At 37.0% G+C, this 23447-nt stretch overlaps 1 protein-coding gene across 1 annotated transcript in view; it reads left to right on the top strand.

Moving 5' to 3' along the window:
- The first annotated feature begins 26 nt into the window (after positions 1–26).
- The window catches only part of CERK (ceramide kinase), a 41169-nt gene continuing 17748 nt past the window's right edge, over positions 27–23447 (top strand). The window contains exons 1-6 of the mRNA XM_057370082.1: positions 27–242; positions 9072–9185; positions 10337–10459; positions 12411–12536; positions 13037–13100; positions 17149–17294. Coding sequence (XP_057226065.1) covers positions 104–242; positions 9072–9185; positions 10337–10459; positions 12411–12536; positions 13037–13100; positions 17149–17294 — 712 coding nt within the window. The 5' untranslated portion in view covers positions 27–103. The remainder of the gene's footprint in view (positions 243–9071; positions 9186–10336; positions 10460–12410; positions 12537–13036; positions 13101–17148; positions 17295–23447) is intronic.

The raw sequence follows: 23447 nt of genomic DNA, 5'->3' as shown, positions 1-23447 counted from the left end.
GGGCCGGGGGCGCCGTTAGCTGCTGCTGGGCTCGCCCCGCGGCGCCCGCCCGCTCCGCCGGGCCATGCGGTAGCGGCTGCGGCGGGCCGGGCTCTCGGCGGCCATGGAGCGGCTCCCCGGCGGCCGCCGGCCCCGGCTCGTGTCCTCGCTGGGGCTGGGGCGGCGCTCCTGGGAGGTCACCTTAGACGAGGAGCGGGGGCGGCTGGCCTGGCGCGACCCCCGCCCGCCGCGCCGCGCCGGCGGTGAGTGGGGCGGGAGGGGGCCGGGGCGCACCTGCCGCGGCCTGGGGTGGGCCGGGGCCGACCGAGGGGCGCCCGCCCTCGGCCAAGGGGGAAGGGCGTCCGCGGTGTCCCTGGCGGCGGAGGGCGCGGGGACCGGCGGGGGCGGCCCGCGGACAGCGCCGGCCCGGGACTCGGGGTGCGCTGAGCATCCGGAGCGCTGCGGCGGCGGGAGCGCTTCCTGCACTCGGGCGCCTTTGCGTCGCCTCCGGGGTTCAGAGTCCGACCGGGGGAGGCTGGCCCGATCCCACGCGGGGCCGGGCCGAGCGCTCGGAGCGGGGACGTGGGGCCGAACTGTCCCCGGCAGCGGCCGGCTGTGCTGAGCCGTGGCTGTGCTGAGCCGTGGCTGTGCTTTCCCAAACAAAGCCGAGAGCTGCTCTCGCTGAGCCGCAGCCCCCGCAGTCCCGCGTGTCGCGGAGCAGCCCGGGCGAGCATCTGTTCCGAGCTGATGGCCCGTGGGGACACCTGTCCCCGCAGCTGGCGGAAGGGACCTTTGTTCAGCTGAACCCCATTGTTTGCTGGCGCCTCGGGTAGTACGGAGAAGCGTGTAGTTTGTAATGTATTTAAAATAATCGTAGCAGTACATAAGACACTTACAAGACCTTAAAAGCAGTTTTGCTTTTTTARTTATAAGACTTGTGGTTAAAAACACTTTCATAGTGAGGCAGTGTCTGGCAATGACTATTTTTTTTTTCTTGAGCTCTTTTAGAAACTCTTGGCTTTCTCGGGATTTTACAAAGATTTTACAAAGAAAGTTTAACTTTTGCAATTTACCCATTTGGAAGTATCTAATATAGGCTACTAGTTTGCAATGTGGTAACAAAGGTGTCTATAGTTCCCCTTTTGTGCAGTTGGCATAGAGCGGATGTACAAAACTGCCAGTGTGAGAAGTCACTGATGAAAATACCTGAAAAATTTCATATTGATATGCAGACGTTTTCAGAAGTTAAACTTTCTACTATACTTTTAAGTGGTATTTTTTCAGGGTCTTTGATCCTGGAGGTTTTTATTATTCACATTGTTTATGTAGCCATATTAATGTGAACATCTGAAAATATGTAATGTACTTTTTTTCACAGCAGCTGCTGTAGAGTTGGAAACTGCTGTCATCCTCATTTTAGAGGTTGCAGGAGCTGAGACAGAGAGAAACTAATAATAGAAAGGCTGACTAGAAGTTTTATCTGAGAAAGGTTTGAATATAGATGTTTGCAATCCCAGGCAAGTCCCCAAACTTAAATAGTTCATCCGTTCTTACAGTGTACTGACTCAAAGTTTTATGTGAGAAAGATTTGAATATAGATGTTTCCAATCCCAGGCAAGTCCCCAAACTTAAATAGTTAAATAGTTCTTCCATTCTTACCATGTACCATTGTTAAATATTTTTTCAGATTTTATCATAATATCTTATTGGCCTGAGGCTTTTTTCAACAAGGTGAGGGAAAAAGGAGGAGAACTCAAGAATTGTAAGAATTTGGTGTTACAGTTTACATAACTGAGATTTGGTCTTGTTTTAAGTACAGCCCTTTTATTAATAATATAAAAATAGAGTTTGTTATCCCTCCCGTGCTGTTGTGCAATTAGTTTGACATAATCTAGTTTTTATCAGCGGTACTGATGAAAAAAGTAATTGAAAATTCCCGAACTTCTCTCAGTTGTGTAGCTGAAGGAACTTAAGACTTTAAGCACAGTTTGATTCTTTAATTCTGCTGAGCTTAATACATTGTTKTGAATAATAAGCTGTATACTTTTCAAAAGTAAATTAGTCTAAATAAAGGTACCTGGATCTTAAATTCAAAAGAAAAAGTTCCAAGGCCTTTTGGGATAATTGCTCCCGCTGGGTAAAGTAGCTCGTACTTTGAAGATCATTTGGTTAAATTGTGTRAAATCCTTTTAAAAATGCCTTTGCAAAGTCAGTAGCTGACTGTTCTGTAGGCTAGAGCAAGTTCAAGGGGAGTGCCATTCTACTCTTGGATGAATTCCTCTACACCAAGCACGAGTGCCACAGAATCACTTTAGGTCTCTCATGAGCACTCTAAACCTTACAACTGCTTACAGTTGTGAATTTTTACTACTTTGTAAGATGTAAGTTTTCTTGACTTGCTCCTAGTAGGTGAAACCAAGTATGAACCTGCCCTGAAGCATGTTTCAAATGTTGTAAATCTGGGAATAGTGGGAGGACAGTGGGACACAGTAAGACCCTTTATGAGGTAGTTTCTGAAGCAGCTGGAGATTGCTTAAGAGGTGAGTGTGGTTGCTGAGTGCAGCTACTGATTTGTAGCATAGCTATTTACAAGATTTTGGAAAACATGACGTGGAATCAGAAGAGAAGAGAGAAGTAAAAGAAATGCCAAAGTGTATAATTTATGTAGGGAGCAATACAATGGATAATGTACCTTCTCTTCTTAACATCCTGATTAATTAATGTGCTCCCTGCACTAGTGCTCTAATACCATCACAGTTTTYTATTATTGCTACCCCATTGTCTCTAAGCTCTTTTTAAGACCTGATGATTCATTGTGTTCTCTGTAATTATTTTGGAAATATGAGCAGCATACAACACAATATATAAATAAACTTAATAATATAGAAGATGGTCAGTGAGAAGCATATAATTTCAGAAGAGTTGCTTGACCATGATTGATATCTTCCTGCCATTTARCCTTTGACTACATGACTACTCTGCATTGTGTCTATATACAGACTAAATTATGCAGTATAAAAGTGCTGTATTTCTTGTTTAGTAGGTAGTTATTACAGTGAAGCAGTTGTCTTTAARCTGTAAAAACTCAGGGCTACTTATTTTCTGAGCATTTAGTACTGTCCCGAATTTAGCTATATAAGTAAAAATTTTTGGTATGTTTTTTCAAGTTTTTGAAACTTTGACATGTACAGAATTAGCGCTATAGGCTAAGTGTATTGTAGAAGTGTTGAAATGTTTGCCTTTCCCTGTTGTATCCAAAATCGGGAGCAGATAGGAAACAAAACTGACTTTGTCCTGTTGTCCAGGAAAATRCAGTTTTACAGGGTATGGGGAGATTCTTGCGTTTTCTCATCTCTGTACAGTGATATTTATATTTATGTATGTATATATTTAAATCCTATTCTGTCGAAATGCAGAAGCAGCATTAATTCAGAAGAATTCTTTTCAGTGCTATCATTTGAAAGATACCAACAAYAACAAAAACATTAAATGTCTGTTCAAGTCAATGGCATTTTTAAAATCCTAAAAACAATTTATTTCCTACTGTTGGACGTTGTGTAACAGCATCATAGTTTCAAGTTTTTTCTTCARTGTAGTCAGGTTCCCGTTTCCTGATCTTTGATGGTTAGATATGTCTGAACTTAGATGGAAAAGTTTTACCTGTAAATTTTCATGTGTTGCTCTGTTACTTTCAGCTACTTTCTTTCCTAGGCATGTGTTCATCTTCAAATTTTCTGTAAAGCCTTATTTTTCAACCTTGTAACATTTCTTCRTGAGATTTAGTCGTTAATCATAAATAGTATATGGAAAGCTGGTCAGATAAATTGTTGTACTGTTTCCCTCATGCTGATGGCACAGYCAGGTTTTTCTCAAGTAACACCTGATAAAACTTTTTATACCAAATTCATAGCAGAGTATATATTGTACATTCATATTTTAGAAGTATTGGCTAAGATTTTGYTCTGCCTGGTACTAAGAGATTAAAAATGCAGAATGAGATTCTCCTGTTATTTTTCTTGGATTTTTTTTTTATATTTCTGAAGTATAAATATGAAAGGGATGACCAATCTAGAGCCTGAACTCTATGCATTCTCTTACTGTGTGAGCTTTTTTAGCCTTTGTATTTCTCCCTACAGAATTCTCCTCTCCATGTCTTTAACCAAAACAACTCCCTGAGTAAGCCTCAGTACTARTGTTCACTAGACTGATGCCATTCCCATGTGGATTCTAAACCACATAAACAGGGTACTGACACAGCAGAGGGTGGGCCATCTTGGGACCAAGGTGTGTCCAGCAGCTGGTACCTGTAGTGTGTTGGCACATCCTTAGTCAAGGTCATTTTTCATCAGTCATTCCCATTTGGCAGTGGGTGTGTGCAGAAATGTGAACCGTGTTTCTCYATAGGCAATGCCACAACTCCATTACATAGGCAGGATGTGGGAAATAATTGCTCCAGCAGGCATTGCTTCTTGGGAATGTGTTGTCTTCTGGAAGAGACGTTATTCAAATATAGGTGCTCACCATATTAAATGATAACATTCTTTAGAATGCACCTTTTGCTGAGTTTTTTCCCTCCTTAAGATGAATCTGTGCATCTTTCCCATCTTTATCTTCCTGTTTTATCATTGAAGTTGAGCAGAAAAGATTTTATTTGGAAATGAAAAAGAAACAATGAAAAGACATTCAATAGTATGATTTAAATAGTGAAATTGACCCAAGTTCAAATTTCTGTGCTTTGATTCAGATTCATGTGATGTCTAATAGCTGTGTATTCATAGTAGAAACTGGTCTACTGGTTTACAAAGTACTRGAAGATATCCTTTGAAATAAAAGCAAATTTCCTTATACGTGGCTGTATATGATGAAATCATGGTCTTTGGATGTTTTCTGTGACTCCTCCACAGTCTTGAATCAAATCAATCATGATACCTTTTTTTCCCTGTCCCTTAGGATGTGAATTGTTGGTAATTCTGCTCTATATCCTGTCTTCTCTTACTCTAATGTTTATTAAACACAACTTTCTATAGTGCATGATTGGTATAATACCATGTACCTTCTGAAAGAAAACATTCCTGTTCTCTTGCTTTTAGGTGAAGGCAAAGCTKAAACGTGAAAGCTTGACCCTTCTTGTTGTCTCTAACAGCAAATTAGTTTTTAAAGTGACTAAAAATACACGTTTTCTTTAAACCTACATCCCAGCTTTTTACTCGTTGCTATTTTTATGATATGAGAATACACTAATAGTTTAAATTAAATTAATTGTAAATGCATCTGCATCCATGGGTCTCAGCTGAATTTTAAGAACAATCCAAATGCTGTGATCAGCAATGTTTTTATGCTGCTGCATGTCTAGGTTGCTGTGAGCTAACACAYATTTCAGAGGGGGAAGTTTGGCCTGTAGGATACTTAGCTGGCAGTGATGAATGAACAAGTCTTGACTAAGGTTCTGAGTGAGTTTGCTTACAAGGTCAGGAAATGTTCTGTGGGAGTGGCAGACAGCAATGACACACCAAAAATCCCTTCTTAACAAAGAAAAATACACTTCCCACTGCTGGCTGAATTTTTCATAAAGAAAGCTTGCTGTTATTGTGCTTACCTTGGTTTTATTTCTGTGGGGTTTTTTTTTCTGCCTTCCCCCTTGCTTAATGTGGGAAAAATAGTGTGCATCTAATCCACTGTTTTGCTGATTTATCAGTTTGCACTAAGGAAGAATGTTAAGATTAAGAGCAGTGTGACCCAGAATGAGTAATGAGTGGCACAACCAGAGTGCTGRGAAGAGTGTCACCTGTTTATTGTGTGTTTTGTTTGGCTTTTTAAGTTTTTACTTTTTTTTTTCTTTGCCATGCYCCTTCATCCAGCTTCTGTGGATGGTCAGCTCTTGGTCTCTAGCAGGTAGACATTGGCTAAGGTGAAAATTTTGTGTAGAAGCTGTTGTGTGCCCCTTGGTTGAATATAAATTTCTTTGTTTGGTATCGTCTGAGCCCGTAGTTCAACTTTTTTCATTAATGTTGGTCTTGCAGTACTGGTATAAGCATCTTTTTGTGTGTGTGTTTGTTTTCTTAATGTGGCAATAAGGTTTCCCATATTTTGGGAGAAACATATAAAGGTGAAGGCCTTTGAGTGAACACTTTTATGTTATGTTGATGAAATAAATGTCTCATGCTACTGGATAATAGGGTAAATGCTACAAAAGTAGGTGTAGGAAAGGACTATAATTAGTACATATGTGAACCTTGCTAAACCTTCAAGAGAGGCTGAGTTAGTACATTTTTTATGGGGCAGGTTTTGGTGACTRAACAGCAGATGAGGACATTGTGTTTTGTAGGAGCAGAACTGTGGTGCTCATACTAAAGGTCTCTGCTTCACACTGAAAGCTTCTTCCTTCTGGGAAAAGGGGGGAAGGGTGGGACCAAGCAGTTGATTTGGAATGTGATTAAACAATATTCAGTGTAGCACTAAGTCAAATAATGATAGGATGATAGTGATATGGGTTGRTAGAAATTCTTGAGTTCTATTCAAACACATTAGAATTTGTTGTTACAAGCGGTAGGGAATGTTCTGAATAACATGTTATTTGAGACAGCTTTACATTTTTCTGGCCATCTGCAGCTGCTGGGTTCAGTAGAGTGTGATTTTGACTGCATTGAGTACACCGTCAGGACAGTGGAGCTGCTTGAAGCTTTTTTGGTGCTAAGTAGTACCGAGGGGTATAATCAGCAGATCTAGTATTCGTAGAACAGAAACTCCTCAGACTTTTACCAAACCCAAAGATTTACAGGTGGAATGTGGGATCTGTTCTTCACTTTTTTCATTTAGTGGTTTCTTCTGCCAATTTTTCAGGACTCTATTTTTTCAGATATGAAATTGGTGGCATAAGGTAAATAAAGATGTATATATATTACAAAAATATTTACTTTTTGCTTTGTTATCCACATCTGTGAGAAGATTTGCTGGAAAATCAAAACATGGAACTGTCAGAGGAGGAACATAGAATTAGGAGAGCTTACAAGTGGTTTCAAGGCTGTTAATAGAAGCTGTATAATATGTGCTAAAGTGTACACTCCAAAGTAATGCTTTCAGTGATACAGATTTGGAAGCACTTTTAAATCTTTTAGCYCTCTATACAGTTGGACAGCTTTATTATCTAAAAGACAATCTTATCTAATAAGACAATGACTTCAGTTGCTGCTCGCAGCATGCATGCTAGTAATTATGCAGTATGTGCAACTATTTCCAAAAATGTTATTTAGAGCACTGTCATTTAAATTTTGATCTAAATATAGTTCATGAGTTGTGTAGCATGTCTTTGAAGCAGTAACAAAATAAATTACCATTCAAATATAATCTTTATAAATGCAACAGGCTTTCTTCATATTTTGACATATGGATCAGTGGCAGTCAGTAGAAAAATAAGTAAAAGCAGTTTTGAGGAAGAAAGGTTAAAGAATGTGCTTAATTTCCTTTATTGTTCCATCTCTGTTCTGTATTTCTTTTTCAGTGCATAAATGTGTAGGTTAATAATCATATTGAGATCCCTTAGCAGATCTTTTATCTATTAGGAAGACCAAATAACTGTTACTATCCAATATTAGATACTTGATACAGTCCTACGTGTGAATATGTGCAGTATACATAGCATATATCTCAGAGTTTATCTCTGCTTTTGGATATTTATAAAGACATTATGTGACTGCTGCACTTCCGTATTGGGCCTTAAATATAGTAAATGCAATTAATATAAGGTGAAATTTGTTTTAAAGTTGAAACATCCAGATTCAGCCAGATTCCTAAAGGGCCTCAGTGTAAAGTTTGAAGGCTACATTTCTTTCGAATCATGATAAAAACTTCAGGGAAGATCAAACGACTAAACGAGTATAAATCATGTCAAATACCAAAACACCTTGAGTAGTCCACAAATTGTCCATACCTGKGATGATACGTAAAGACTCTCTTGACTAAACCAATTAAATAAGATGGAAAAAAATACTAAAATTGAATTAGTGGTGAATGAATTGCAGTCATCATTGTGAAGAGGTCAGGAGAACTTTTTGCTGATTTTGCATTCCTCACCACTACCATTGCACCTCTACAAAATAGTGATGTAGGATAAACCCCAGTAACAATGGTATTAGTGTCTGTRTTTTATGTGTTTAATAACTCGGTATCACTCTGTATATGTGAGAGGAGCCAGTGTATTGTAATTTTATTATACAAGTGATTATCTATGTAAGATTATATTATTATAACAATAGAAATATTTTAAATATGTAAATATATACAGACAGCACTTGCTTGTACATAAATACAAAGCATGCATTTCAGGTTCCACTTTTTTTTAAGATGAAGTAAAACCAGACCAGTGTTGAATTCAATAATGAAAATGGTACAAAAATCTTCAGTTTGACAGGAGTTAAGAACACCTGAGATGATGTTTAGGAACTATTAAGAGAAAAAAGAATGAGGCTGGAGAAAATTATTTCATAGACTAAGAACAAGAGGCCTTTAATTCTGAAAAACAGGAGTTTTGAAGTTGATACCAGGAAAATATTTCACACTACATAAACCTAACATTGAGAATTGTCTTCTTAAGTGATACTAAAGTTTAAAAGCTTGGTGGGATTTAAAATCTTTAGAATTCATATGAATGCCCTTCTTTCATAAGCCAGCTACTTACTTGAGAATAACAAATAGCTTCTGTAGTCTGTGCACTCGATTTAGTTGCACATTCTTTGAAATAGCTTGTGCTATTCACTGTCTGGGCTAGGCCTCATCAGAGGGGCAGCTTAATTACTCTCAAATGAATGTTGCAGCATTTTGGTTTCATGCAAAAATATATTTATATAGGAAACAATTTTCTGAGAAATCATACACATTTAGAATACTGTTTTGGGTATTTTCTACATGGTTATGGATTATGTACTTTGACTAAAGACAAAAGAGAATTGAAAATATTCAGAAAATTTCTAGTTATGCTCTTGGTTGTGCTTATTGAGCAACTGCTCTAATCATATGTCTGTATCACATTGCGTGTGGAAATAATCATTCAGGGGCTGTTTGAAGATTCTAATATGTAAGATCTTATGTTCATACAGAAAACTGTTTTGTACCAATCTCTGAGATCATTGCTGTTGAAGAAACTGAGTTTAACAAGAAACAACGTAATATYGGCAGATGGCAAAAAATGGCAAAGCTACATGCTTTCACAGGTAAGGCAAATAGCAGTCTCTGGATGTTTGTGCTGATTATTCTGCTGAAAGGTAGTTTCAGGCGGACTCAAAAGGAATTGTCAGAGTTGTGGGGTTTCTTTAAAAGAAATTATGAGTTTAAAAAAAAATGCCCCCCCAGAAACCAACCATCCAAAACAGAAAAAACCCAAACCCAAGTAAACCCAAACAAAAGTCCCACAAAAACGAACAAAAGAACCCCCACCAGAAATTTGTCAGTTTACATTTAAAGATACTAATTTTGAAAATAAAATCCYTTAAAGATACATACTGTGTTTAGTTATTTTTAATGAAGTTCAAACTAATGTCTGAGTGTTCAAACTGTTGTCTTTTTGCTGCTGAATGCCTCTGGAGCAGGACACCTGCTTTCTATACTTGACTAGAAAATCAAAAGAGGCTGAAAAAATGAATTCTAAATGTTTGGGGTTTTTTTAAAATTACCACTCACTATCAGGATGTATGCATGAAAGTTTCTTTGTATTATTGACTGCATTATTAAAACAACATGCCAGAAATAAATGTCTCTTTTGGTAAAAGATGGGTGACTTCTGGGCTACAAAAATGCTATGCCAAAATTCTATGTTGTAGAATACAACACTAGTCCTCACATTTAGTCCTTCAGTCAGAATTGTTGGAGATATTGTAGATGAAGTAAGTGTAAGGTCTTATTGCACAAGAAAACGAAATCTTTTTTTCTTGAATTTGTTTTATGTAATGAAATTCATCCTGTTGGTTACATGAGAGCTGATGTCASTATGGTTTATCTTAAGCTTGTTGCGGTTTGTGTAGATATTGCAGACTTTAATAAAGATAATATATGAGCTCAGTGAACTGCTGAACAAGTATGTCTGTCACAAGTTGATGAGAAACAGGTTCTTTAAAAAGAAGTCTATGTTTGGGTGTCTGCTGTAAGGAGACACYTAGAGCAAGTGTTTTCATTTCAGTTTTCATTTGGACTCGTTACAMATTTGCTGTTCATACTCTGAATGCTTCTGTCATATGCAGAAATGGGTAGTGGAGGTTAATTGCAGGTCAATATTTCTGAGATCTTTCTAAAATGCATTTTTCATTCCACAGAACCATCTCATTATGTCTCTTCTTTCCTTTTTTTTCTTTTTTTAWAATTTAAATAGTGTATTATGTGAAGAAAGCCCGAAATCACCGCTGGCGGTGCAGTAATGTGACATTTTGGTGTGTTGATGAGCACTTATGTAATCAGTGGATACAGGCGCTGAAAGAATTACTTGAAATGCAGAGTAAGTTTGAATAAACTGTGAACATTTGCACCATCATTTTGTAAGCTTGTATGTCAGTCAATGTTATATTGATATATCTGCTTTTTTGAACTCTTATGAGCAACTTATGCTCAAAGTGCCGAAGTGTCTGCTTATCACTACTTTATGTTACATATTCATGAAGGTGTACTGAGTGCTTTAGTCAGGACTGTAGCTGTCATAATTTTGCTCAGATATAAATTGTTTTCACACAGCAGGGACATTGGAAACTAGCAGAGGCTTTAAATGACTGTAGCTTTGGAAAAAGTAAAGGGTAGATGGGAGCTCAGGGATTTGAGGTGCTCTAGAGGTTTGAGGGCAAGGACTGTAGCAATTGGAAGATTTGTGGGTGGCTTTTTGTGTGTGTTTCACCTTTCCAGACTCTGTCATCAACAAAATGTGTCTTACCTAGTAAGAGTTCCCATTAATCATTTCTGAGATTCTTGGATATCTGCTTCATGGGAGGTTAAAAGTAGTTTTGAAGGGATTATTCCTAAAAGACATACCTTGATAGATGTCAGGAAGCAGTGAAAACACAGTAACTCCAACAGAAAGGAGATCAGTGGTGGTCACAGCAGAGGCAGTGCCCTTGCTGACCAGGGTCYCCCTGGGTCTGAGCAGGGTGAGCAGAACAAGGATGAGGATAGAAGCAGGTCCAGTTTACAGCCCAGATGAGATGAAATAATTGTGTCCATTCAGAGAGGCCAGAGGAGAGCAACTAGAGCTGGGGACAGGATTAGGGATGAGCTCCCTACAGGGAAGGTCTGAGGCTGGTCTGAGAGCTGGGGGAGAGGTTGGATACAAGGACAACTACAGTGTGACTCAAGCAAGTACTTAAGGCTCACAGAATAAAAATAAGGACAGAAAAAAAAAACCTGTTCTGAACAGGCAGTGGAAGCATTCTTAATGTTTTTTGTTTTGTATAGTTACACAAAGTACATCTTTAAAAAAATGGGGCACCCATTCAGCACACCTGTGAGAAATGTGGTCTGAGCTGTCAATTCCGTTTAATGCAATTGTTCATTTTATTGGTAAGAAGCTGCTTCAGGAAAGGGAATATGTTCTCAGATAGGGTGAAGTGCTTTGAGTGTGCAGCAGATTTAAACCACTMAGTCTGTGTAGCTTGAGTGGGTTTGTTGTAAAAGTGTGCTGATGTAATAAGTGATATTTTTACCTTTCAAAATAATAATTTGGAATGCCATCTGAGGAAGTATAGATGTTAAGGTTTTTGTCTGTTACATAAAAAAGGTTTTCTAGGTACAGCCAGCATTTTGTTTGTGTATCTGTTAATGCAGAGGTGTAATAATTGTTTTCATTGATGGTATGGTGTAAATCCATAACTATTCGGACAAATTTGAGGTAGTAATATCAGAGGTGGTTTTTTGGGGGGGAAGGAGTAGTACTTCAGGGCAATTAACACTGTAGGACAAGCACTTGCTGTGCAGCATGTAGTTTTGTGTGATGTTCTTACTGTGACTTGATCACTGAAAGGAAAAGCATTTTGATCATGTTATTAAAGTAAAAAGTTAGTTTAAATAACTTTAAGTATTTTTATGTATGCTTCACTTACAATTGCCTTTACTGTTGCTGACCTTTTAGTCTTGTATGCCCATGATACTCATGTAATTAATGTAACTCATGCACTGGGAAGGTACTGCAAGAATGGCAGTAAGAATGTGAGATAAGGAGTCAGAAGAAATGGTTCTGCATTTCACCTGCTGTCTTATTAACAATTGGTTCAATACTGATGGTGTCAGTATAATAAAGAGGGCAGATGAAGCAGGCTTTTACAGCTCTTTCTTAAAGAATTTTAAAAGTTAATAGTTRTAAGCCTTCATGCTGTGCTTTAATGTTAGTAGGTTTGGGTCTGTACAGCTTGTTGAATTTTTGTTTTGTGTACAAAAGCAGTATCCTATGATTTTCCTTACTGCAGAGTCTAGACCAAAGCAGTTGCTTGTGTATATTAATCCATATGGAGGAAAGAGACAAGGGAAGAGGATTTATGAACAGAAGGTTGCTCCACTCTTCAGTCTGGCTTCTATATCCACTGATGTTGTTAGTGAGTAATGAATATTTTAATTTTTTTTAATAAGCACAATATTAACTCTTTAAAACATCCCTGACTAGCTAAAGGGATGTTAGTTACCTTTTCTTACTAAGCAAATGAGACAAAGTGGTGGAGAATGTTTTCTAATTAAAGCATAGGTAGCCAGATAAATGGCAGCCTTCTATCAACTTTCTGCTCACTAAACTAAAAGTTCTGATGCTCTCGAGATGCTGCTTTCTTTCCTTTCTCAGTTTCACTGTTAAAACTAACTGTTCATTTGCACAATTTTTAATGAAATGTTTCTTCGTATGTACTGTGCATGTCTCCTTCACTTCTTTCTCTGGCAAAAACCTTTTGAGACACACCTTATAGACAGGCTGTTTTATGGCCACATTGGTGATAGAATCATGGTTATTAATGAATATTAATCAATATTTCATGAGTCTATATTACATATAGCTTTATAGTAGCATTTTTAAATAATAAATTTTAATGTATTTATTTCTTCACAGTAACTGAACATGCTAACCATGCTAAAGACAACTTATTTGAAGTCAATATTTATAAATATGATGGGTAAGTAACTTTACTTGCCTTTTTTTCTTATTCTTTTGAAGCTGATATATTATGTAATTGGTCTGTTCTTCTTTAGTTTAAAATGGTAGCCTTCATTACTGATACATTTATTACAATAGCTGAAAGTCCTGGGGCATGTTCCTCTGTGTAGAAAATCCACATTTAGGAGTATGAAAAGAAAACTAAACTCTCTCAGTAAACTTGTTCAACACAATATATTCAAGCATAGTATAACAATGTTTGCATGATATTTGTCTTCAAAAGATGAATGTAAGATTAATTCTGCTCAGTTGAGCATTCTGTTGTAGCTCAAAAGCTGCCCTGAGATGTTTTGTGATCTTGACATACATGAGTTCAGAACATTGCACCAGTGGCATTCAGCCTTTGTATAAAAAATATGGACTGTTTAGAAATGTTTCAGGTATTTCCTCTTGCTATATATATGACTGTTCAATAATGGTTATATCATTTATCTTTATTTGCATTTCTTCTGTTGTGAGGTTACTATTTTAAAAGACATGACTGAATGGTGGTCATACATTCCATTATTAAATCTGCTGTTGAAGCAAAATATTTTGATAAAAAAGGCATTTCAGTTTTCAGTTCATGACATGAAAGAAGGTACATGTCTGGAAAAACATGAAAATCTATGCAGATAAACTCTCATAACTACAGTATTTTAAAATTGTATCTTCTGCTTGTTAACAGATACATTCAACTGATAAGCTGCAAAAACAAAACACTTGTCTTTTCAGAATACTTTTGCAGTAGTACTTTGCTATATACATTGTTTATGTTGAGTAAGGGCATAATGTTGAAGAATTGTTAGTAACGACATTCATAAGCTGAGTTCCCAGACTTCACCTGCTTTAACTAAACAGCTTTGTCTGCACTGTGATTTTTCTTAATTTTTCAAAATTTCAAGGAAGGAAGACATTAATCATAGAAAAACTTAGTTAGTTGACTTATGATTTGACATTAATATACTGATGGTTGGCGAAATTTCAATACAGAGCAGAAAGGGAGGCAAGTGAACCCGTGCCCACTCTTAGCAAATTGTTTTTTGCAGGAAGTGGCAGTGACCAGTTTCGGTGGTATCCGAAGTGTTTTGGCATATTCAAAGTCTCATGTCATAGAATTTTTTTTGCTTTGGTCTTTTGGTTTTGTCTCTCTAACATCCCAAGATAAACAATAGTCCAGAGAACTTTATCTTTTTAGAATCTGATTCTTCTGCTYCTGGGCTGGGCCTGACTGGCAATTTGCTTGGGAACTGCAGCCTGTCCCTCCAAGCCTGACTTTTGTCCATCATGTACAACTCTTTTTTTGTGGTCAACAGTAATGTTAGGAAGGATTTCTTGTATTAAGACTACTTTTTAAATTAATGCATCACATAGTCATCTGGAAGATTTAAAAAATGGTTGAACCACATAAGTGTGTGTGTTTCTTCAGGTTTGACTTTTCTCACATACAGTAAAAGGTTCTTTGGATTCCTGCATCCAATTGTTGTTCAGCTGTCCTCGTAGACTGGTTCTGATGTGTGGCTTTCCCTTCATTCAGTGGTGAATTTCTTCATTTAATCTCCAGATTCCCTATTTGGCAAAGCCATACATGGAATTCTGGAAGTAGATAATTGCTTCACTGCTTTTCAATTTTTTTTTATTTTATACAACTTATTTAAATATTTTATGTGTGTGTCCTGGTTTTTCTTCTTTTTTTACCTTATAGGAATTTCTTATGGTGAATATAGTAACCTAATAGCTTAGTGATAGAACAGCTTTTCTTTAAGCACAGTTACTTAAAATATTTATTTGGTTGCAATATAAAATATTTAATTTATTTTAGTGTTTACTTAAAATATTTATTTGGTTACAAAAGATTTATATGCTTRCAATATAGCTTTTGTATATCACTGYGCAGAACAATTWGAGCATTCTGTAATATAGTGAAGGTAATAGCTGTGTTTGGAATTAGTGACACTCTTATCCACRTGCCTGTTGCATTAGCCTTTGTAAGATAGTTTCTGGTTGGGGTTTTTTCTAGTTTTTGAGCTGGTTCACAGAATGGTGGACATTAGAAGGGACCCTAGTTCTCTAAAAACTCATTTGATTTGTCGATTAGTTTCTGGAGTCCTGTAGCAGATGTTWTTTGCTGTTACCATCTATCTAAAAAGTGAAATGCTTGCCCACTGGCAGAATAAAGCCAAAGAATAAGAATCACTCTGTTTCTTTCAGGCATTCTTCACTAGGGGCCTTCACATGTGCAGCATGTGTGTGACTGGTACATTGCTCAGCTGATGTTTGCTATCAATTTGGTTGTGCTGTTGTTGCATATCTGAAGTTCTTTATCATATTTACCTTTGATAGGTGTGGACATTGATGTAATTGTCCTCTCTGAGCCTGGATGTAGTGTTTGTTACAGRAGATGAGCAGAGGGCTGGAGCMCCTCTCCYGTGAAGGCAGGTTGGGAGARCTGGGCTTGTTCAGCCTGGAGAAGGGAAGGCTCTGGAGGCTCAGAGCACCTCAGTACCTGGGGGGGAATTAGAAGGAGGCTGGAGAGGGACCTTGCACGAGGACAAGGGGGAATTGGTTTTAAACTGAAAGAGGGCAGGCTCAGATTAGGTTTAAGGGAGAAATTCTTTACTGTGAGAGTGGAGATAYGCTGTAACAGGCTGCCCAGTGCAGGCATGGATGCCCCATCCCTGAAGTGTTGAAGGTCAAGGTTGGATGGAGCTTTGAGCAAGCTAGTACTGAGACAACACTGACCTTGAGCTGAGGTGGAAATTTTTGTTTATTTAGTCTCTTCTTTCCAGTCTGCAGAGAAAGATAAGGCTAAAATTGAGGAAAAGTATAGTAGAGCTATTGGAAAAGAAAAATACTACAAAAATTGAAAACAAATATCATTTTATTCTTTCTCTCCCTGTCTCCTAGGTCTTGACTTAGAGTTCAACAGTTCATGTTTTTAAGACTATCCTCTCCATTCAGAAAAAAAATTACTGTTTTTTTCAAGCTTTCCATCTGCTGAAAATACAATAATAACAAAATTTAAATCATCTATACTTAAAAATTAGATTAATTGATTTGTCCTATAAAATAAGTCTCATTCTGCAGTATCTGTTGCTGATGATGTGAAAGAGCATTAGTTTATGAGTAGGAAATTTTTGCTGTGGATAACAGTACCCATTCCTAGACTTTTATGCTACGAACTGCATATGTAATTGAATTTCTCATGAATTCCTTTAAAGTGTATTTGAATTAGATTTTCAGATAATGAATGTTTATGCTGTTAGAGTTCAGAGTGCATTTGATTATTGTTCATTAAATGTGTATTGCTGTAAAATAGGCTTTTACTTCCTAGTATTTGCTTGGCTGTGAGCTTTCTGCTGAACTTTAACACATTGGTGATCTGTGTAGCTGCTGTACCAGCTATGATCCGAATTCAACTTGTGAAACAAAGTTTTGCATGTAGTAACATTTAGAACTCTGTCTCATTATGAATGGTTATATAGATATACATGACTTCTGTCTGATGGGATCTCGGAATGTTCAAAAGACCATTCAGGCATACATTTCTCTCATTTCTGACTTTAATATAATGTATATTCCTATTGAACTGTATAAAATATAATTCTGCTAGAAGTGGCAAATATCAACTTTTTCCCTTTTAGTAAAGGTACCCTGTTTCCATTTTGTGTACTTAGAAAGCTGTATGTACAGTCCTGTTCAGTGTTTTATTTGTACAGTGACTTTCCACTGATATTTGTCTGTCTGCACAAAGTAGTAGAGGATAAAGATTTTTGCAGTTTGCATTCCAACATTTTTTCCTAATGTTACGGATATGTCTAGGTGTATTTGCAGTTTTGTAGCTTGGAATCTTTTTTCTGCTTTTTGTTAATGGCGTAGTTGACTGTGGGCTACTATATCCTGTAAAAAATGGAGGAGGAAAATAGAACAAGTATTTTGGTGTGCCCAGAGCATGCCCTAAGCAGAACACTTGCCGTGTTGTTGTTTATTGACTGTTAGTGTGCATTCTAATTTGTGTTTCCTGGCAGTGTTGTTTGTGTTGGTGGGGACGGCATGTTCAGTGAAGTGATGCATGGTCTCATTGGAAGAATGCAGAAGGACTCTGGCATAGACCAAAATAATCCCAAAGCATCGTTAGTCCAGTGCAATATAAGGATTGGCATAATTCCTGCTGGTAAGAAAGGGTTAACTTTCAGTTTAATTTATTCATTCATTCTTGAACTTCTTCTTATTCATAACTTCTTGGATTTAGGCCTAAGTGTAAGAGATGAGCAAAGGTATTATATAAAGACACCTAACTAAAGCTGTTTGTATCTATGTAAAATTATTGATCACCTGCAGTTTTGTTTTAGGAAGAGTATTTTGTAAAGGAAATCAAATGTTTAATGTATAACTTCAGTATTTAATTGCTACTTCTTTTTTTTGTGGCTTATTGTGTGTTAACATGAGAGAAGATGTTGTCAGCAATACCCTTCTAAACACATTAAGGAGTGGAATTAACTAAACAGAAATTTACTTGATAAATATTTTTCCAGTTCCAAATCCTCCACTGATTTAGTTAGAATTGTAATGACGATGTCCCACTGGTCTGGCAAACTCCAAAGAAATGCTAAGATTCCTTGACTCTCTTTTCTTCCAATTGTTCTCACAGCAAGTACAGGGCAACTACAGCTGTGGAGCAGTTCTTGTTTTCCAGACCAAGTTGCAGTTTCTGCCCCTTATTAGAGGTGCTACAAATTGACAGTTGTCAATGTCAGCCACTTTTTCAGGCAGTCCTGACTGCTGTCATTTGAGACAACTCATTCTTCAAAATGAGGTCTTTTTAAATTTTATTATTATTTTTATTGTTATTGACCATAAAGGCATTCTTTGGATCCATCTTGCTGTTTTCAATCTGGTATCTCAGGTTTTACCTCATCCTGCCTATTTGGTCCTGGAAGATTCCTTCAAAAGCTGATTAACAAGTTTGCACTCTCTTCCTGGACTGAATTAATTGCTTTAACTCTTTAACAGAATCAGTAATTTTGAGATCTCTGTAGGAGTACAAATGGACAGTTCAGTATCTTTTCTWTGCTGTTCTCTCATCTTTTGTGATGCCTGAGCTTTGGATTAAAGARCTGGACATGGTATAAACATTGTGAGCTTCTGATTAGAATTAAAGACTTCTGATGAAATTTAGCACAGGTTGTAAAAATACACCAAGTGAAGTATGAAGTTTCTACTCTCAAGCTATAGGTGACCAATTTTATACTCCTTACATCTTTGTGAAGAATGTATCCAAGCTCAAACTATCTGAAGCCTTAAGCTTGCAAGAAGCTTAACCTTTTGTGCTTGCAGTACAATAAATTTTGGGAATCTGAAAGCTTCAATGTGAATATCCCCTTATGGTTTTTCACTCTCCTMCTATATTTGAGTATATCCTGATTTTATTTGTTTAAGCTTTGTATTAAAGTCAGTATGTGTAATAAATGTCACATGAATAGACCTTGAAGTRTTCTACTCCTGCTTTTTCTTACTTGGGCTAATTCCTTGAACTAAAGGTTTTTTGCTTACATGATTGGTTTCAGAAGATTTTGCCTACTAGTGGTGTGTGACCATGAGAAGATACAATTTAAAAACCAGAACCTYAATGTTAAAAGCTATTTCTTTGTCCTCAGGAAAGAATAATCTTGCTTTTTCAACATTTTATTAATGCATTTTTTCCAATTGCACTCAAAATGTATGATGTTCACTGTTATTTTAATTTTATTGACATGTATCAAGTCACTTACATATTTGAATGTTTTGTKTGTTGTGTTTTGTCCATTGTATATTTTTGCTATTTGAATGTATTCTGTATGTTCTTTTCATTGAACTAACATGAGGTACAGCCTTGTAATCAGTGCAATAGTTTTCCCCAAGTCATTATTCAAATCCCTCAAAAATTATTTATAATGATGTATAAGGAAGCTGGCCTTAAAGTTCTCTTCATTAAGTATTTAGGAATACAGAAGGTAATATATAKCTCTTGTCAGTTTGTATATTGTAGATATTTAATATGTTGTAGATATTGTGTATGTAGATATTTAAATATATATATTTAAAATGATCCATTACTGCATACATGGGAAAGTGCTTACTTACTGAAAAAGGTGGTCAGGTCATGAACAAATCTTAAGACATCGGGTCATTCCAGGGACTTTAAATTTGGTATGAAATAGCTAAACCCACACTGAAGGCAGCAAGATTTGAGGTTCTGGTCTGGCTTTTTTTCCAGCCCACAGTGAAGCTGTTCTCTGTTCATCTTTGCTTCATGTAATATAGTTCTGGCCAGGTATTGACCCCAGCAGAACYCTTAGTTCATGCATCACTAGTGCATGAAGTCTGTTCCAAAAATAAGTGAAATTCTTAAAAAGACCTTTTTTACTCTTTGAAACKAAAATGTTAGTCCTGAAATACAAATCATGCATCTAGTAAAACTTTATCCATTATGTTCTTTCTGCTTCTTYATAACCAAACTTTTTTTTTAAATCCCAAGAGCTCATTAAGGGATATTGAAAACAAACTCTACCCATAGTTTAGAGATGAAGATCTAAAGCTCTGTGTGTCTTCTGATACAAGGAGATAGTTTACTCAGTGATGACAGATGCCTGGGGTAAGATGACAGCAGATCAGTGTCCTTGCCTTTTTTATCATCTGGTCCCTGATATCAAGTTGTGTGAAGAGAAGTGTGGCAGGTTGTGGTTTGTGGTTGAGATTAAACAGTTTCTGTTTTCAAATAAACACTGAATTCAGCAGACTCAGTTCTTTGCTCTGAGACTTTAATTGTACAAAGGTTTGAAATGATGAATTAGACATTTAATGCTGAAACACTCATCTATATGATTGGGTTTGAGTAATAAGCTTTATTTGATGCAGAATTCCATTGTGCAGGCTCTTTTTTTAAAATGTTGAATACAACTTGTAAATCATGAYTCTAACTTTCTGGAGCAAGTCCCTGCTCGACTCTTTTTTCCCTTGAACAGTCGTGTCTGTTTCCAGACAGCTTCTTTCTTTAGTGTGTCTTATGGTTGAAAAAGATRCACTTTATGGAACATTTTTATGTAATAACTTGTGTTTTTGTTGACACAAATAAAAGGTTTCTGCTCAAATGGCAGTTTTAACTTCAGAATTTCTCTTAATTTCAGCTATTCTTCAAATCTGCCAGTGGAAATTGACTGCTTTCCACTGTAAATGGATTTGCTATTAAGAGTACTTAGAGGCTGTAGTGCACCTATGAAAACCTCTGTTTAGTTATTTCTTCCTCTCAGCCTTAAAAGCTAGTTATTTCTTACTAGCCTTAAAAGCACATACAGCCATATAGTCTCGCTGCATTCAGAGAAGTAGTAGTCTCCATAGAACTTAAACTCCACAGAGAATCATTCCTGATACAGATTGGACCCTGAAGTTTCATCCACATGTTTTAGYATTAAAATTATACCCTCTGGAATAAGCCAAAGTAATTTGCTGTTCTTATTCCACTTGGCAGAGAATAGGAGGACAAAACTGTCAACTGCTCTTCTTTTTTAGTTGAAAAGAACATACCTAGATTGAATACTCCAATGATATTAGGAGGTAGGGGAAAAATCTCACTTCACTCTGTGCTGTAACATAATACTCTTGCATTCATTCCAAAAACCAAGTCTGCAACCCACCGTGGGGGAAGAATCTAAGCACTTAGAATGATTGAATAAAGTATGGACAAAATTAATGACTTAATTTTAGGCTTCTAGTGTATCCAGATCATCATTTTGTGGTGGTCAGCTCTGTAATATTTAGGATTGAAGCATGCAGTATGATTATAATCAGACTGTTGGTGTGCTGCTGTAGAAGTTAAGAATGCTAAAGACAGTACAGGTTTCCAATATGAAGGTAATAGAGAAAAAAAGGTGGAGGATTCGTTCACAAACCTAAAAAATAGATTCAAGTAAAGTTGYGAAGTGTGACTGAACTCATACTGCTGTCATTTAGAGTGTAAAAATTATCTTAAAAATGTGTTAAAGCATAGCAATAAAAGCTATCTTTCTTGTTTAATTACTCCAAGTGATCTGTTCACAGCCTTCTCAGTTACAATGCTTGTAATATTTAATGATCTTTGCCATTTAGTTAGCATCTCATTTCAAAGTTCAGTATATCCTCTTTGAAATCTGAAGTGCATGTTTTATGTTCCATCTTCAGCATTTAAAATCCATTAAACTTCTTGAAATGATAGTCTTAGGGCTAAATACTGCATTAATATAGTGAGTGGGCCTGCCATGGAGACAWGTATGTCAATATTACTTATTCCTGTGATCTCTAAAATCTGCCATTATTGGATTAATCCATTTTTGTTGTCCTGTGTTACTGAATTTATGCTGAAGTAATTATCTACCAAAAAAAACTCTACACCAATGTCTTTCTGGACTGTTTCTCTTTAAGCCAGTCTGTTGTTCTGCAAATGTTAAACTTCACTTCTTGGTTTCTGTATGCAGAAGGGAAGATGTATAAAACTTTGAGTAGGTACATGGCTGTAAGCCCAGACCCTTCATCTCTCCCTATAGCAGTAGCTTCTCCTCTCACTTCTGAATGTGTAAGGCTCMTTGTAATTTAAAAATCACTTCTCAGAAAAGTAATTATCTGTAATGTTTCAAAATATTAAATGCTGTTTGATCCAAGAGCATGCAGTTACTGTGTCACTAGGGTGACTTTGCTGACATTTTGTCTCTGCGATGACTGCATGGATTATGGATTCACAAAACACTGCACAAATATTGGACCTCTCTGAAGTTGCCATTCTATTGTTTTCACTACCAATACTGTTCTCAAACTAGTTTGTCTGAGGGTGCTGTGGGAGCACCTGCCTCTGTCAAGAGTATCTCATATGGAGCAATGCCCATGAGCTCTAGAAGTATTTCTATTTCTATTAAATTTACTGTTTTCCACRGAATCAGCATCTAGCTGACTTGCTTCTGTCACCTGCTTAGTTTAGGACTTGAGTTGTTTGTAATTTGTTTAGTTTTCCATCAATAAAAACACAAAAATAAATACTTGTAGCCCACACAATGTATGTGTTTTGGTTTAAGAAACCTTCGTTGTTAAGTTAGTAGTCTAATCATGTTTCAGATGATCAAGTCTAGCACTTTGACTTTTTGTTGTTGGTCCACCAAACAATGGCATGAACTCTTCCATACAACTAGCAAATCACCTGGCTTTGCTTTACCACTTGGATTGTTCTGTGACCAATTTTAACTTGTGAAGTGGTGTCTGAGTGTACCTGTCTGCATGAGTTTTTTACTCACAAATATCTAGCAATGTTCACAAGCAAAGGTGAAATCTGGTGATTTAGCTGTAGTACATTCTGTGCAATGCAGTTCATCACTTTGCTTTCTTTAATATTACTTTAGCAAAACTTACATATGTGGAGTACATTCTCTTTCATATTTAAAATAAATATCTTGATCATTCTTCCTTGTGATTAATTAAAAGGAAAGATTTACTTGATAATTTTTAAATCATTAATTGYATTTATATAAAAGATTGCATTTTTCATGTTTGGGGAGGAAGAGAACACAAAAGAACTTGTCTGTATTTTAAYTAAGTGGCTGTATGATACATCCTAATAAAAAACAGACTTCAGGGAAAATGAGTAATGTAGAGTAAAAATTTAAAGTAATTATACTTTAAAAAAGACAGGCTGTTGTGCCCTCTGCATACTTCATGTTTTCGGTGAGTTCTAAATATCAGCGTATCTGGGATGAGAGCTTTCTTCAGCTGGGAGAATTCAGACATTCAGACATCTTCATATGGTRTAATGGTGTGGTGCCACCATTGTTGAAATGTACTGGCCCTACACAAGACAATTGTACTAGAGTAGGAGTTGGAGGACAGGCAGAGTAAYCTGCAGCCCTTCATCACTGGTGGTTGGTGGCATTTTAGGTTAAGAAATTAATCTCCTTARGGTAAGTTTCAGTTTGAAATTGACACTCAAATTTTCATTGCTTACATTTGGTGTCTGCCAGTGAGATGGGCATCTAAACTCATACCAAGGGCTATCTGGTAATGGGGTCACCAGAGTGTGTTCATCTYCTATTGCATCTGCTTTTCTCATGCAGATGTCTTGCCTCCTAAGGCCCTTCCACTGAGGCCTGGGTGTGAGCACSATGACTCAAGCTGGAGCTCCATTGGCTCTTCCTGACAAGATGTCCTTAACCAAAACAGAAGCTTTGACATATTAGCCAAAGTGTAACATGCATATATTTAGCTGTGTCTGTCTTAACCTGAAAATTAATCATTGCTTTCATTGCTTTGCATGCTGACTTTCTTCTCTACT

This window comes from Malurus melanocephalus, unplaced genomic scaffold (genome assembly GCF_030028575.1).
Source record: "Malurus melanocephalus ecotype Western Australia unplaced genomic scaffold, MMel_1.1 scaffold_118, whole genome shotgun sequence".
In the NCBI taxonomy this organism is placed as follows: domain Eukaryota; kingdom Metazoa; phylum Chordata; class Aves; order Passeriformes; family Maluridae; genus Malurus; species Malurus melanocephalus.
Note: the sequence above shows the minus strand (reverse complement) of the source record. Positions and strands in the feature narration are given on the sequence as shown.